General features: G+C 43.4%; 1 protein-coding gene across 2 annotated transcripts in view; it reads right to left on the bottom strand.

Moving 5' to 3' along the window:
* The window catches only part of RBPJ (recombination signal binding protein for immunoglobulin kappa J region), a 226,781-nt gene extending 219,099 nt beyond the window's left edge, over positions 1 to 7,682 (bottom strand). The window contains exon 1 of one of the 2 annotated variants that reach the window (XM_072737942.1): positions 7,467 to 7,682. Coding sequence is in view for 1 of the 2 variants with exons in the window: in XM_072737941.1 (XP_072594042.1) it covers positions 7,467 to 7,534 (68 nt within the window). In the remaining variant the exon portion in view is untranslated. The remainder of the gene's footprint in view (positions 1 to 7,466) is intronic. The other variant, XM_072737941.1, reaches the window with a different exon arrangement.
* Between the last annotated feature and the right edge of the window lie 7,849 nt (positions 7,683 to 15,531).

A 15,531-nucleotide genomic window follows, 5' to 3' on the forward strand; every position in this document is an offset into this window, starting at 1 on the left:
AAATAAGGCCAGCCTCATGAGGTTGTTCTTGGGTAAGGTTGCTGGATTCAGCGAATGAAAATATAGACATCCAGTTGCATGGGAATGTCAGATAAACAACAAATGATGTTGAGCATCAGTATGTAAGTACTTTGGGCATACTCCTACTGAAAAATTAGTTGTTGTTTATCTGGAATGTCAGACAAACAACAAATAGCATTGAGGATCAGTATTTATCATAAGTACTTCGGACATACCCATATCAAAAAATTAGTTGTCCCAGTGTAACTGGGTGCCCTGTATTGTGCCTGAGAATCCTATTCTTGAGGCTGAAAAAAAAAAAAAAAAAAAAGAAGGCATCTATCTGAAAGCCACTGCCCACAGTTCAGTGAGTACTCTTTCCTCTGTACCTGCTGCTCTCCCAGGGTGAGACCCACAAGGGGATTAATTGCTTCCCCCTTTCCTAGTAGGGGCAGAGTGGGGGAATGGAAGACTGTGACCAGGTTGGTGGAGGGCAGGGGAGGATGCTGGGTGAGGGGAGGCCATCTCCATAGGAGGAGTAAGAGAGGAGATACGTAGGCTGGTAAGAAGTGAAAACTCTTCTTAATAGACGGCTTTAAAGACCTTGGCACCTAGTGTCCCTTGGTTTGGTGTGCCTGTGACACACTCTGCTCTCTCCAAGGCTGCCAACGGAGGTGACGGTGCAGGGCCAGGAGAAGCCAGGATGGGGATACTGACCCCAGGGAAACCCCGTCCAGACATGACCATTCCATAGACTTCAAAGGCCAACTGTTGTGGTCGACAGAGGGACTTTCCTGGGTGTAATTTTTACAAGGAGGGGTTGAGGTGACTGGGTGCCCCGGAGACCTTACTGCAACTTGGGGGAAACCCAGCGAATGAGCTGACACAGACCTGTCCTCATCTCTTAGGTCTCCTTGCCACTGCCTCCCCCAAACCTGAATCCCCTTGAGCTTAAGCTCCCCCAGCTCGTGGGGTGGAAGCGGCAGGTGGCGTCACAAGCTGCTCCAGTGGCCCCCAGAACCTCAGGGTATAATTTTCCTTTTCTGATCATCTGAATTCCAGGCGAAAAGCTCAGCTGTTGTAGGCTTCAGGGATTTTTCCACCAGGATTGAAATTGGGGCCAACAAAGCGCGGGCATGCAGAAGGCATTCTTTTCTGCTATTCAGATGCACTCTCCCTTTAGTTAGGGCATTAGAAAATGGTGCTTTTCCCCCAGAGTCCTAGATGAAAGTTTTGAATTTCATTAAAGTGAGAAAACACGGCAAGGGAGACCATCACTTGCTGCGTTTCTTAATCTGTTCGGTTTTCCCCTGTATCCATTTTTCTTTTTCTTTTTTTAAACATCTAAAGAACATTTTAATAGGTGCTTTCATATACATATTTGATATTAAGAAAACTAAAATGAATTCAAGCCATGCCCAGTGCAAAAAAATAAATAAATATAAAATAAAATAAAATAAAAAGGATGGGGTAGGGGGAAGAAAAGAAGAAGAAAACTTTAAAGTGAAATGCCTGTCTGCTGCCCTAGCCTCGATTTAGGTCTCCTGGTCAGCTTGGTACTTTTATTCTGGAAGACAAGATGTAACATCTGACTATTATTTCCTAACTTGTTTCCTTGTAGTTTGGCTAAAATTTTTTAAGATTTTTTATTCATCCTATGAATGATATCTTTATTTTTTTTTTATAATTTTTTTTTATTTATTTATGATAGTCACAGAGAGAGAGAGAGGCAGAGACACAGGCGGAGGGAGAAGCAGGCTCCATGCACTGGGAGCCTGATATGGGATTCGATCCCGGGTCTCCAGGATCGCGCCCTGGGCCAAAGGCAGGCGCCAAACCGCTGCGCCACCCAGGGATCCCATGAATGATATCTTTAATATGTGAGTTTGATGGGCTCTATGTATGCCCCCCCCCCCCCCCCCCCCCGTAATGTGGGAAGACAAACATATGCTATTAAAATGTAAACGTGCTAGGGGCGGACTGAGTGGCATAGTCAGTTAAGCGTCAGGCTCTGGTTCAGGCTCAGGTCGTGATCTTGAGGTCGTGAGATTGAGCCCTGCATCAGGCTCTGCGCTCAGCATGGAGTCGGCGTGAAGGTTCTCTCTCTCTGCCCCTCACTGCCCACTCTTTCTCTCTCAAATCAGTAAATAAATCATCCCCCCCAAAATGGGAACATGCTTGTCTGTGTATCCCTTAAAACGATCTTCCGGAAACAGAGCTCTATTTTGTGGAGTTATTTGAAGCCAGTTGATATCTATCACCCAGGTAGTAGCAGCCAAGTTTGGGTGAGATGTTTTCTCCATCTTGGGCACTGGGCTTTGCATGCATTAGCTCACTTATCCCCTCTATGAAGAAGGTATTCTCAGGGGCCCCATTTTACAGATAAAAAACCCCCAAGACCTATGGAGGCAAAGGTCATCTGACTAGTTAAGTGAGAGTCAGATTCAAACCAGAGCAGTCCGAGTTCCGAGTCCATGCAATCACCTCTGTCCCTCACCTCTTACAAAAAAACACAGATATTGATACTACCACTTGCCAGGAAAAAGAAGCAGGCAGCAGTCCTGTCGAAGAATGAGTTCATTCAGTACTAAATGGTAAGTATGTCCTTCCAGTAACTTCTAATGCATTGCATGCGGTTCCCAACTTGCAGAGGGGGTGGGATTCCAGAAGTTGATTTAAAGGCAATTTCCCCATCCCCCTCCTCTGGGCTGCAAGGCACTTTGTGTACACCTCTCCCGTTGCACTCAGCACGTTGTCTCTTAGCTGCTTACCCCGCTTTCCCCCCACGGGGCTCCTGCTCAGGGCCTCGCACCTTGCCTGGTGGCTCCTTTGGTATTCCCAGCACCCAGCACAGTGCCCGGCCCAGGCAGATGGGAAGTGTACACACGTTGTATTAAATGACAAGTCATTTGTTTGGAACTCAGCACACATTTCCCAAAAGAAACGCATGACAAATGGGAGGGGAAGCATTATGTTTCCAACCAGCCCGCAGAAGTTTATTTAGACTTTCTTGTAGTCTACCAAGAGTACCAATAAGGAATTTGGAGCCGTGGGTGGGCCCAGAGGTGGTAGGTGGGGGAAAAGAGAGAAATCTTCCTCCCCCTTTCCTGAGTCAGATCGAGATGAAATTTCACATGGGTCAGAATTCATCTTTGACTCCTCCTAAATTGCCCTTTTTTTCTTTTCTGCTTTTTTTTTTTTTTTTTTTAAACCTCTCCCATCCTTGGGTGCCACCATCTCCAGGCTCCCTACTCAATACTCAGCTGTGGCCTCTCCATCAGGTCTTCCACTCTTTCCCCAAATATCCTACTTGCCACCCACCCCTCTCCCCTGGCCAAAATTCCTGTTTCCTGAGTGCAGCTGAACTAAGTTGATTTTCAGCAGAAAACAGTGCCCTTGAGTGAATTCTTGCTAATGTGTGAATGATTGCCCAATGCTAGGCATAGGACTGTTGGTAGCCCAGTAGTTAAGATTATAGGATTTGGAGGCCGACCTAGATTTGAATCCTGCTTCCACCTCTACATTCTATGGCCTCGGTAGCATAATTTAACTTCTCTAAGCCTCAGTTCTCTCACCTGCAAACTGGGAATAATTGTAGTTTTACAGGGAGCCAACACTTTTATGACACTTATCATTGTCATATTAGCACATATTGGGCACAGTTGTAAGAACTTCTCCATCGACTCACTTGGTCTTCACGTCAACCCCAATAAGTAAGCATTTTTATTATTAACCATTAAAGAGGGGGAGTGGCTTTTTTGAAAGAGTTTCTAATGGTAAATTATTCTTTATTCCTGCCTTCCTTCTTCCCAAGAGGCCTGGAGGCAAAATCCTACATTGCCAAGGTCTTCTGGATGCAAGAGGGCAGTCATTCTTGGGAAGAGATTTTTCAGGGCAAAGAGAGAGGAAGGCTGCAGCAGCATCACCCGTGACTGAAAACTCATCCGGGGAGTCCATTCCCTTATGTGAGTCCTGATTCCACAGCTTCTTCCTTGCTTCTGCCTCTGAATGTACCGAATCTGCAAGTGGTCCAAGTTTTTTTTTTTTTTTTCTATCCCCTTTCTTTCTTTTTTAATTTTTTCACACAGCCCATGGCAGCTGCAAGGTGGTGGGGGCCAGGCGGATGGCAGCAGCTGTTTGTATGTATGGGCCCTCTGTAGTCTTTTCTTTGTGAGTCAGGGGCCGTCTGTATATATCACAAGCCACCACCTGGCAAGACATTTCGTTCCCTCTAGGTTGTTTAAATGTTTCCTGGATGATATCATAAATGCAAGAGGATTGGAAGAACTTTGAGATGCTGAGTTCCAGCCTCTCGCTGCCCTCCGGCCCTACGCGGAAACATCCCAGGGTGGTTTTTGTCCCGCAGATTACCAGACAACCTTGGGCTTGCTCTCCAGTCCTTCCCATTTATCAGATGCAGATTTGAAAACCACGGGGGAATTGCATTTGAACAGAAGTAACGGTGTAGTCACAGAAAACAGGGAGCCAGAAGCCTAAGGTAGAGGCAGGGGGCAAGCCGGCCCCTGGAGATCCTCTCCATGGGTGTCCTGTGATTGAGTGACTTCACTTCTTAGGGTCAAAGCAGGTGGGTGGACGGCACTATCTCTGTCCCCTCCTGAGCTAAGGACTCTGATTCTCGGATAAACTCGGGACAGAAAGGCTGTTCCTGATGTCAGCCTAGAGATGGCCAGTCCATCATGACCCTTGTAAACCCGTTCAAATGTGTCCTTATCCTGAAAATTGAACAATTTCCTCCATGCTAACTAAAACGTTTCCTAGAATTTGAGGGGCTTTTGTTGTTGTTACTAGGACTTCTGAAGCTTGGAGAGACGTCTACCCTGTGTTCTTATTACAGCGATACGTTTGTTACATATACAGTGATGCATCTGTTTTAACATAGGTAATTAGTTTTTAAAGACCCAGGGGCAGTGATATACTATTTTTATATGACATTTATATTTAAGAGCTGTTTCACATACACCATTTCATTTGAACCTTGAACTGAAAACCAGAAGGGCAATTATATTCATTTTTATATCAGAAAAGAGATTCAGGGTGGATAAACCTAAATATCTTTAATAACATCTCATCTTAGAGTTATTAAATGGAAGAGTCAGGACCCAAAGCTTGCATTCTGTTGACTCCAAGTCTAGTACTGAAGCCATGAGAACACATATAAATTAAACCCAGCACCACCACCCAACATACCAACTCTCCCTGCTTGAGTTTCTGCAATGTCCCTGGTACTTTGCTAGGTGCTTTGCATACAACATCTCGAGTCTTTGAAGCAACTATGCAAGGGAAGTATTATCAGACTCAGTTTAGAGATAAAAACAGCAACAACAACAACCACAACAACAATAACAACAACAGCAAAAAACGGAAGTTCGGAGAGATTAAGTAGTGGCCCGATGGCTAACGTGTGCTGAAAGCAAAATTCAAACCCAAACCCATGTTTTTGACAGTGCTGCCTTTCACTTAAATATGCATCACCTGAAATGAGACCGAATATAGTTTAATCTTTTGGACCTTTTTAGGCCACATGAATCATTGTCCCATGAAAATACAGTTAACAGAAGTACTAGTGGGTTGAATCCCATTCAGCCAACTCGAACCTCAATTTTCCCCACCATGCCTCACTCTGCTGGTTGGACTGTCTTTTCTATATTTTATTTTCCATTTTTTCAAAAATATCTGCTGTTACCTTTTTTCTAGGCCCTTCTTAACGTGTGTCTTCTTCCATTTTAAGAGACTGACGTTTAACACCAGCATGATCTTCTTAGAACTCATATGATGGCTTACCTCTTCTTTCCCAAATTCCAGATTCTATGTTCTGGGATCATTTTACATTTCTTCATAATCCACTTTCCTGACAATTTTAGCTAGCTAACCCTTGCCTGTCTATAAAGTCAGAGTAATGATTCCTGCTCTGTCCGCATCTCATCATTTTGGTGATGCTCCAACCATGTATAGGGAAAGCATGTGGAAAAGTATTAAAGAACAATGAACACAGACCATTATAGTACATTTTGCTTTTGGAAAACCCACGTTGTATAAAAATGAGCTAACTAATCAGGGTTGGTCACTGAGGTGGAGATTTAGATGTTCTGGATTTATTTATTAGCTATGATATATAATATATGCTAATTGTATCAAATAACTTGTCACTAAATCATTTTCAAAGAGAGAGAATATGTGCATATTTTAAAGTAATGTGGTCTCCGTGCCGTAGACAAAAAAAACGGGTGAGGGTTGCTCGAATACAGTGTTGGTGCCTCCTGGGCTTCCCCACCACAGCTCCCTGGTTTCTTTGCCCGTACACTCCTGGCTAGCATCCTACAAAACCCACACCTATGGGTACGGTTAAGTACCCTCTGTTAACCTTCTCTTGCAGACATTCCCACATTTTCCAGTATAAGAGCACATTTTAAAAAGTATTAACTCCTATTGTGCAGTTCCATGATGAGAATGAATTTCTGGCATCCAGACTCTGAAAATACTCAGTGAGAAAAGGACATTCCAAATTCAGTAAAACTTTGAGGTGGATTTATATTTCATCGGTCACAACTGCATCCAAATGCTTTTGGAAAACACACAGACGTGTCTGAGATATTCTTCTATGTTTATAAAAACACTCAGTACATATCTGTCAGATGAATGCATGAATAAGAAGAGAATAAAAATTTGCAGACACTGCTTGTGATACGTGTGGATTTGTGACTCTGTCATAAACTCCATTCCCCACTTCCTGCCTGGGGAGCCAGAACTCAGACTTTAGAAATCACTTGATTGTTTTCCAAATACCCCACATACAGTAGGCACTCATTAATTGTGTGCTGAAAGTCCATACGAATGCATGAATAAGTCCTGCTTGTCTCCCAGCTAGATTGCAAGTTTTGAGAATAGCAGAATATCATGGGCTGTTCCCAGCAGAGCCCAGCATTGTGATGAGAGTGGCCTGCTTTCAATAAGCAACTAACTTGGTTAGCATCCCCTACCGACCTTTCTGGAAGGGGTTATTAGAAAGGAAAAGGCTAAAATTTAAAATGCCTAGAGGGAACATGGGCACATACATGTTTTTGATTGCAGAAAACTCCCGTGTTTCTCTGCAAAAGTAAGTAGGGAGAAACCCAGGGGGCAGGAAAACATAGGGCAATGGGAAAAGAGCCCGAGGAAGAAGTAGTGCTGCTGGCCCTAAGGGAGGGAGAGGGTCTGGTTAGTGGGGTAGAAACCTCAGCGTTTGAAACCTGCCTCAGTCTTCTGCTGAGCAATCTAAGGCCTCAGCAGAGTAGGCAATGTGACCAGGGCACTGTTGGGTGGAGTGCGACAGCAGAGGGGATGCTTAGCTCATTACACCTTGAGGTGCAAGTGGCAAAGAGCAATATACTTATTCATAGATCACCAGCTAGAGCATATTAAATATTTCTATGGGCAACGTGACATATTCTGTTGGAGGAAGCACTCACCTCGGCAATGCTGGGTAGAGCGGTCCAATCATCTTGACACGGGTTCTTTTTGGAGGCTCCAAAGTCATGAAGCACCGTGGCAAGAGATAGCCACTCGCACCCCGAGTCTGATGGTCACTTCACCTTGTAGCATGGGAAGTGAAAGTGTCAAAATGAAGAAGAAGAAAGCCAGCATTCTCTCGAGGGGGGGAAAGTGCAGACACAGGCTTTTCTCTCTCTCTCTCTCTCTCTCTTTTTTTTTTTTTTTTTTGAAGAGTGGAGGGTTCAGAAGTGCTTTGACTATAGACGCTATCTATAGAGACAAACAAGAAATAATCTTTCTTCTTTCTTGTTTTTCCTTAGCTGCTCCTGAGATCTGAGGCTTTTTTTTTTTTTTTTTTAATAGAAGAGCAGCCTGGGAATAAATTGCCAAAGGGGGGGGACAGGGGGAAGCAGGGGAATGATGCTCCAGCTGCTTTAAGTTAATTTGATTTTTTTTTTTCATGTCTCATGGCTGCCTTGATGTTCCTGACCTCCATTGTTTCTGTTGAATGGAAATCCTTGGGTGAACTGGGTTCCCCCAAGTGTAGACAGAGTCTTAATCATAGTTGGGTGGGAAATTCCAGTTTTGTAGCTGTGAAAGCTGAGGTATGGTGATGCAGTGTGCCACATCCCTCTAACCCATAGCGTCACACTCTCTAGGGTTCAACACTCACCAAGCATATCTCTTAAACAGAGGTTCAACCCAGGCACATCTGTGACCTTCTTAGTCTTCCATTAGTCATCCCTCTTCATCAAGATGCATGTCACCTTGAGGGTACATTTTGGCTGGAAAGAGGGGCCTGACTGGGATCTGCTGGCTTTGGAGGGTGGATTTGTCTCGAATGCAATCAGGCTGGGCACCCTGAGATGGGCACCAGACAGCGTGGGATCTGATAAAGGGCACATGCCCTGGAGCTTGACGGCCCCAGATGTTCTAGTCCTACCACTATGTGACCATGACTATGTGACATTGGCAAGTTACTTAACCCTTTTATTGCCTCAGTTTGTTCATCTGCAAAACAGAGATAATGGTACTTCTTCCCTATGACTATTGTGAAGATTCAACAGATTAATATAAATGAAGTGCCTAGAACCATGCTGGCCAGATGATAGGCACTTGGCAAAGGCTATTATTCTTACTTTTATTGAGTATATTAGGATGGATCTTCTTCACCTGTAGAAAAACAGCCATGTCACAGGACTGTAACCTGAAGTGGCATTGAATGTATGATTAAATGAAGAAATGGGATGAATGAGTTAACTGTGTGCTCTTAGGTAAGACATTCCACTTTCCTGGCCCTTTATAGCTTCTCTTAAGTAATGCTACACAGATCATGGACTAATTAGCTTTGCCATAAGGCAACCAAGTTGTCTTGGTTCATTCTGGGCTTTGTGATTTTAGCCCAGAAAGTCCCAAGTCCTGGGAACATGGTAGAGTGGGATAGTGGTTACCCTGGGACCCTTGCTATGTTCCACAGCACACTAATGATGGATCTCTTGGGCCTTGAGATGCCCTGTCCTATGTCCCCCACCCCACTATATCATCTAGTGTTACCTCATCTAGGGTGGCTCATTTCTATTCCATGTGATCTATTATCCTCTAGCAGATGAACCCATCATCAATCACTTAGGGATTATCCAGTAATCATATAGAGGTGACAGTATTCCGTGGAGAGAGTGGACATAGTAACAGGGCTTCCCGAGGCCCAGAACGGGTGTAGTGTTGCTTCTGTCTCATTCTGTTGGTCAAAGCAAGTCACAAATCCCAACCAGGTTCAGAAAATGGAGAAATAGGCTCTGCCTCTTGATAGTGTGAACATAGATGCAGGAAAGTAGTAATTGCAGGCACTTTTGCCAATTACCATAATCATCCAGAGCTTGTGTTTGGTACCCCGATCAGTACAATGTGGTGGCAGATCAGAACAAGGAAGAGAAAAGGAGGCCTCTTTCTCTTCGACAGATTCTGGAAAACTGCGAGAGAGACAGGGTGGCTCTGTCTAAGCTGCCTCAATTCTGGGAACAAGGCCTGATTTGAGGGAGGTGCACATGAGGAAGAGGCTATGAATTGCTGTCAGACTCAACTTACATTTTCTCGAAGTTAGATGCGGTGGTCTGTGATTCACCCCCATTCTCATTCCTTCTATCCTGGAGATCAGCATCGTTTCAGAGAACAGATTCTCCATCAACTCCTTCCCAGAGAGCAGAGCAGACCCTCTCTTTCCATCCTTCCCCCACTGATAGACATGCAGTATGGGTGAGAACAAACTTCTATGGTTTCAGTCTCTGGAGCTTGGGTCTGTTTGTTACTGCATATTAACTATCCTATGCTGACTAGTAAAGTATTTAATGAAAAGCCAATTCTGAGGAACATTTGTAAAAAAGGACTTTGTTAGTAAATAAATTTAGGGACAATGAGAAATTGCCAATTTTCCTTTGGTATTTGTTCTCCCTTTCTGCATTTTGGTGACAGAAGTCTTCTGAATTTTGGCCTGAGATTTGGGCACCAGACTAGAGGCTGTATTGTATCTCTTAGTTTCCTTTGGTCTGGTTGTGTCCAGCTGGCTAAGTCTCGGCGAGTGAGAAGTAAGCACATGTGATGTGTATAACTTTCATGTTATCTCCTTAAAGAGAAAACATTGAGTCCCAGACTCCCTCTTTTCTGGTTTCTTCTGCCTGAGAAATGGTAACCACTGCTACCTTCTTAGAATCCATGTGTTGAGGATGGAAGAACTAGTTGGCCAACCTTGGCCCACTCATTTTGTGCTGATATATGCAAGGGAAATTAACTTCTATTTTAGCCACTGTATTTCAGAGGATCTTTGTTATGGCCAACTAAGGCGTAATCTAACTAATATCACACTAGATCTTCCCATTGGAGTTTCATGGGGGCACTCTAAATTTTGAGCTAAGTTTTTGAGGTGTCCTACAGTAAAGTGACCAGTTCAGATTTTATTTGCTGAGAGAATCCCTCCTCTTTTATAGAACATTTGTTGATATTCACTTATTGATATCATAGAGACAACTTTAAAATAAATTTGTTCTTTGAGAAGTGCTGGGAAAAATTCATCTTGGTAACCAGGAAGAACTGGGGAGTTGCTATTTCTAATGACTGTTAATAAGGCACATGACACCCACCTATCTCCAACTCCAAGTCAGTTTCTATTGCTTTCTTCTTAGAAAAGCAGCCAGGGGGATCCCTGGGTGGCGCAGCGGTTTGGCGCCTGCCTTTGGCCCAGGGCGCGATCCTGGAGACCCGGGATCGAATCCCACATCAGGCTCCCGGTGCATGGAGCCTGCTTCTCCCTCCGCCTGTGTCTCTGCCTCTCTCTCTCTCTCTGTGACTATCATAAATAAATAAAAAATTAAAAATAAAAAAAAGAAAAAAAGAAAAGCAGCCAGGTAGTGGAAAGGGCAGGAGCTTGGACAAAAAATCTGGACTTAAATTAAGACTCTGGTGACCTTGGGCATCCTCTTCACTTCTCTGGGTCTCCATTTATTCATCTGTAAAATGAGAACACCATTGCCTACCTCTCAAGGGTTGTTTGGATCCTGTCTATAACAGTGCCTGGCATGTGAGTGTCCTCTTTACTCTTCCTATTCCTTCCTGCCCATCCATGAAATTTCTGTCAGGGTTTCACAATCCTTTTAACAAAGAAATTCACTCTCAGGTCACCTGTAAACACTCCCTCCTCAAGTCAAAGTCAAAGTCAAGATCAGTTCTATGGATGCTTTTCCTCATATTACCTGAATTCTAAAAGGAGTTACATTTAAAGCAGGGTGAGAGGAGGGGGGGTGGAGACAGCTACTAAGCTAGTTGTAAAAGTCACAAGGAAGAGTATTAGCTCCCTTTTAGGGGTGCTAAGTGGATACTAAGGAAGACAGGTGACTTACTTCCTCATCTTTCAAGGATCTGAATAACCCTGGGCAAGTAGTGAAGACTCAGATCTGATTGTGGGTTTTTCTGGTAAAGTCAAGGATGATACATTAGAACTCAAGTTAATTAGGAATAATTATTGACTTGACAAAACTATCTTTAGTTGTCGGGTCCACAAATGAAAGCAAAAAGCAGAAAAAAATTGAGCCAGGAGGACTCTTACATTGGAGCCTCCATGAGAGTAAGGTTGGTGCCTTCTCTTCACACTTTCTTTTTCTGCAGAGACTAGCATGGCTTTTAGGAACATTTGGACATACCGACTACCTTTTCCTCTTCTGCAGGGTCAAACTTTTTGAAGAGACTTTTATTCATTTAGGATTTTAGGGGTATGAGCAACAGAAACTAATTCAAGCTATTTCAAAGAGAGATGCAACTTATCTGAAGGACCCAGAGAAGCTCAGCAAATCTATTGAACAACCAGACCTTGAGAAGAGCAGAGTCATGGTAACCCCAGAGGCCTCAGCAATCAGAGCCAGTGGGCCAGCTCTCTACAGTGCCACCATGATGTGAGAGGGAATATGGTTGGTCCAATCTCAGATGCAGTTCACCTTTGACCAAGGCAGCAGGGCTTTGGCCAAGGCAGCAGGGCTGAGAGCCCACATTGGTGATGCTGGGGATATTACTAGAAGAATGGGGATTTACCAGGAATTCAATAGCTCCCCAGAGCTGTGTGTTAAAGACTTTGTGTGTCAGTTATCTTTTGTGCATAACAAACTATCCCAAAAGGGTTTAACAGCAACCATTTTACTTACTCATGGTTCTGTGGGTCAGCAATTTGGGCTGTGCTCAGCTGGGTGGTTCTTCTGTTGTTGTTTTTAGATTTTTAAAAATTTAAATTCAATTTGCCAACATATGGCATAACACTCAGTGCTCATCCCATCTGTTGATTTTGCTTGGGGTCATTCTTATGGCTGCAGCTACCTGGTAGCTCAGATGAGGCTAAATGGTCCAAAAGGGTTTCACTTACATTTGGGAGCTGGTGTTTATTATCAACTGGGAAAGCCTATTGCTACTCCATATGACTTCTCATCCTCCAGTAGACTAACCTGGGCTTCCTCATGTGGTGCTCTTAGGGAAGGGATAGGAAGGTTAGGAACAAAGGGAAAGTACAAACAGGAAAGCAGACAAGTCCACACAAAATTTAGGGGGTTTGAGGGAATAAATTCCTCAGGGAACTAACATTCATCAAATATGTAATATATGTCAGGCCCTGCTCAAGGCACTTGTCAGAAAAATCATATCTTTCACCCCAGTAGTCCAGTGAGGTAGGCATGCTTACTTATCCCATTTTATAGATGAAGAAGGGAACAACTTGCCTGAGGTCCCAAATCTGATAAATGGCAAAATCAGAATTTGAATTCAGGTCTGTTTTTTTCCAAACTCCTAGTTGTTTCTGTTCTCTATGGTACTGCTGGCTCCAACCTCAGAGTGGAAGGTAGCTCTTGTATCTTCATTTGTCCACTAACAGGACAAGAAGGGAACTCTGGGTCAGAAGCTGGACAGGAAAACTGAACTAATAAAGGAGGTAAGCAGGAATGGAGGAGTGTCAAGGAAGCTCCAAATACTTTTATCTCCTTTGTCCATGCACAGAGTATCCACTGGGTGATTGTTCAAAAACTGGAGCAGTTTACCTTATTCTCTTGACTTTATAGGTTCATAATTACCATCTGACAGTCTGACAGTTGTTGGCAAATTCATTCTGCTCTTTTCCATTTCTCAAGCTCTGTGTCCTAAAGAAGTGAACGTGGTTACCACATGGATTCATAATTATGAGGTTTGGATCTGAATCCAGAGCAATTTGGGTTAAAGTCCTGGATCTGCTCCTTATGAGCTGAAAGATCCTTAACTGAAACATTGACATAAGAACAATATATACATGTTATGGGGTTATTGTGAGGATCGATTAAGATAATACATGGAGGGGCACCTGGGTGGCTCAGATGGTTAAGCATCCAGCTCTTGGTTTCTGCCTAGGTCATGATCTCAGTGTAATGAGATTGAGCCCTGGGTCAGGCTTCCACATGGAATAGCAGAGTCTGCTTGGGATTCTCTCTCTCCCTCTCCCTCCCCCCTCCTCCTACTCACACTCTCCTCCTCCTCTCTCTCAGTAAATAAATAAATAAATAAATAAATAAATAAATAAATAAAATCTTTTAAAAATAGATGATATATGGAAAACAGTTAGCATTGTTAATGCACTTAGAAAGCACTCATTAAATGCTGGAGAAGAACTATTCTGGCTCAACCTCGTACTAGCTATGGGATCTCCTGCAAGTTTACCAGTCAGCAGAGGGTAGATCATGCTGCTGTAACAATCTGAAAACATCAGTGGCTTGCCACCCAGTAGAGAAATAGTGCTGGCTCACACTACTTAGCTACTACGGATTGGCTGAAACTTGGTTTCCCCACCCCTCTCTGGGACCCAGGGCAGCCTTTATCTAGAACATGGCCAGTCTATGTGGCAGATGGAAAACCACAAGCTGGAAGACATGTGTCATCTCTGTCTACTTTTCATTGGCTAATGTAAGTCATGCAGCTACTTCTGAGTTCAATAGTGCAGGGGTGGAAAAATCCTCCTGCAAGCAGAATAACCAAAGGAAGGGAAATCATAATATTTAACATATAGATGTATAATTTACCAGCTATTTATCTTGAGTCCTACCTCTCTGTAAAGTATCTGGCATGTATTACGCATTATTGAATAAGAATACTATCATTACTCTCTCAAGTGTTCTCAGGCCCCTTCTCCCAGTTTGGCTTGAAGAGGTGTCAGATCAAAAAAAGTCCAATTGTGCCTTATTTAGCTCAACATCTGGAGAGACTCAGCTGTCCCACATATTTGTTCCTAAATCATTGAATTGCTCACTGAATTGGCCGCCAAGCTACCTTTTCCAGACAGGAGAAGAGGAAAAACTTACTTGCAAAGGAAAAGAGAAGGTTCCTTTTGGCCAGGCTGAGGCCTCTTTTGGAAGTCAGCCACAATAAACAGAGAAGATTTATAACAATGAGGATACCCCAAACAGTGTTAAACTGAATTTCAGGGGATCAGGAGGGCAGAACAGAAGAAACAGCTCTTGCGTCAGAAGGCTGTCATCTGCCTTGTGATCTCTGACAAGTTTCTTTACTTCTCTGTGCCTCAGTTTCTTCATCTGTGAAAAGGGGTGATGGTGATGGGAATGATGACTATTGCTCATCGAGTGGGGATGACAGTAAAATAAAATAACATATATGAGGAGTTTTATGAACTAGGAAAACCATTCCATGATGGTTTAACAAAATGGCTAAATTGAATAAAAACAGTTAAATTTAATAAAAATATGAAGTATGTCTTAATTGACAGTAAATATGGAGTTAGTTGTTGAGTCCGCAAAGCCTGAAACATATTCCCAGTTCTTAAAGATCTCCAAAGGGTTGTGAAGATGAGAAAGTTATATTATTTAGGTGTTTGATTTGCTAGCAACCATCTTCTGCTGTAGTTCAGCATTAGTCAATGCCGACTAATTTTTTTCTCTAGAAAATTAGGTGGATCGTGCAGATGCAAAGATACAGCATGGCCTCCCAGAACAAAACAAGATGTACTGAGTCTTGGGATAAGATTGAGAGATCAAAAGCCAGGTGGGCTATTTGCTTTGTTGCTTGGGTGCCATTTGGTATCATTTCCGTATTTCACTCAGTCAGCGTTGCTCAACTTCCACCCTCTCCATCATCAAAAAGTATTTTTAGTCCCTTTCATTACAGGAAATCTTTGGCGTTGCTCTCAGGGTTGGTCAGATGAGGGAACATGAGTTTTCCATTGTTAGCACGTCTGTAAATAAGAGCTAGCAAATGCATCTTTACATCTTGGAAAGCGTATTTACTCTCATCTGAAGCTGCATCTCATATTTGACTGTTGGCGGGGACCAGAGCAAAGGCGCAAGAAGCTCCTTCACTAGCGAGAAACCGGCCAACTCTCCACCAAGTAGGTGGCTCCCGAGGAACTTTTCCCTCACCCTCTAAGACTGGGTACCCATCCTTGTTCTTGTCCCTATTATTTATATCACAAATATTTCATCATGTAGTACTTGCTTTATACTAGGTACTGTGCTCCAGGTGTGTTAATGATACCGTCAC

This window comes from Vulpes vulpes, chromosome 14 (assembly GCF_048418805.1).
Source record: "Vulpes vulpes isolate BD-2025 chromosome 14, VulVul3, whole genome shotgun sequence".
Lineage (NCBI taxonomy): Eukaryota > Metazoa > Chordata > Mammalia > Carnivora > Canidae > Vulpes > Vulpes vulpes.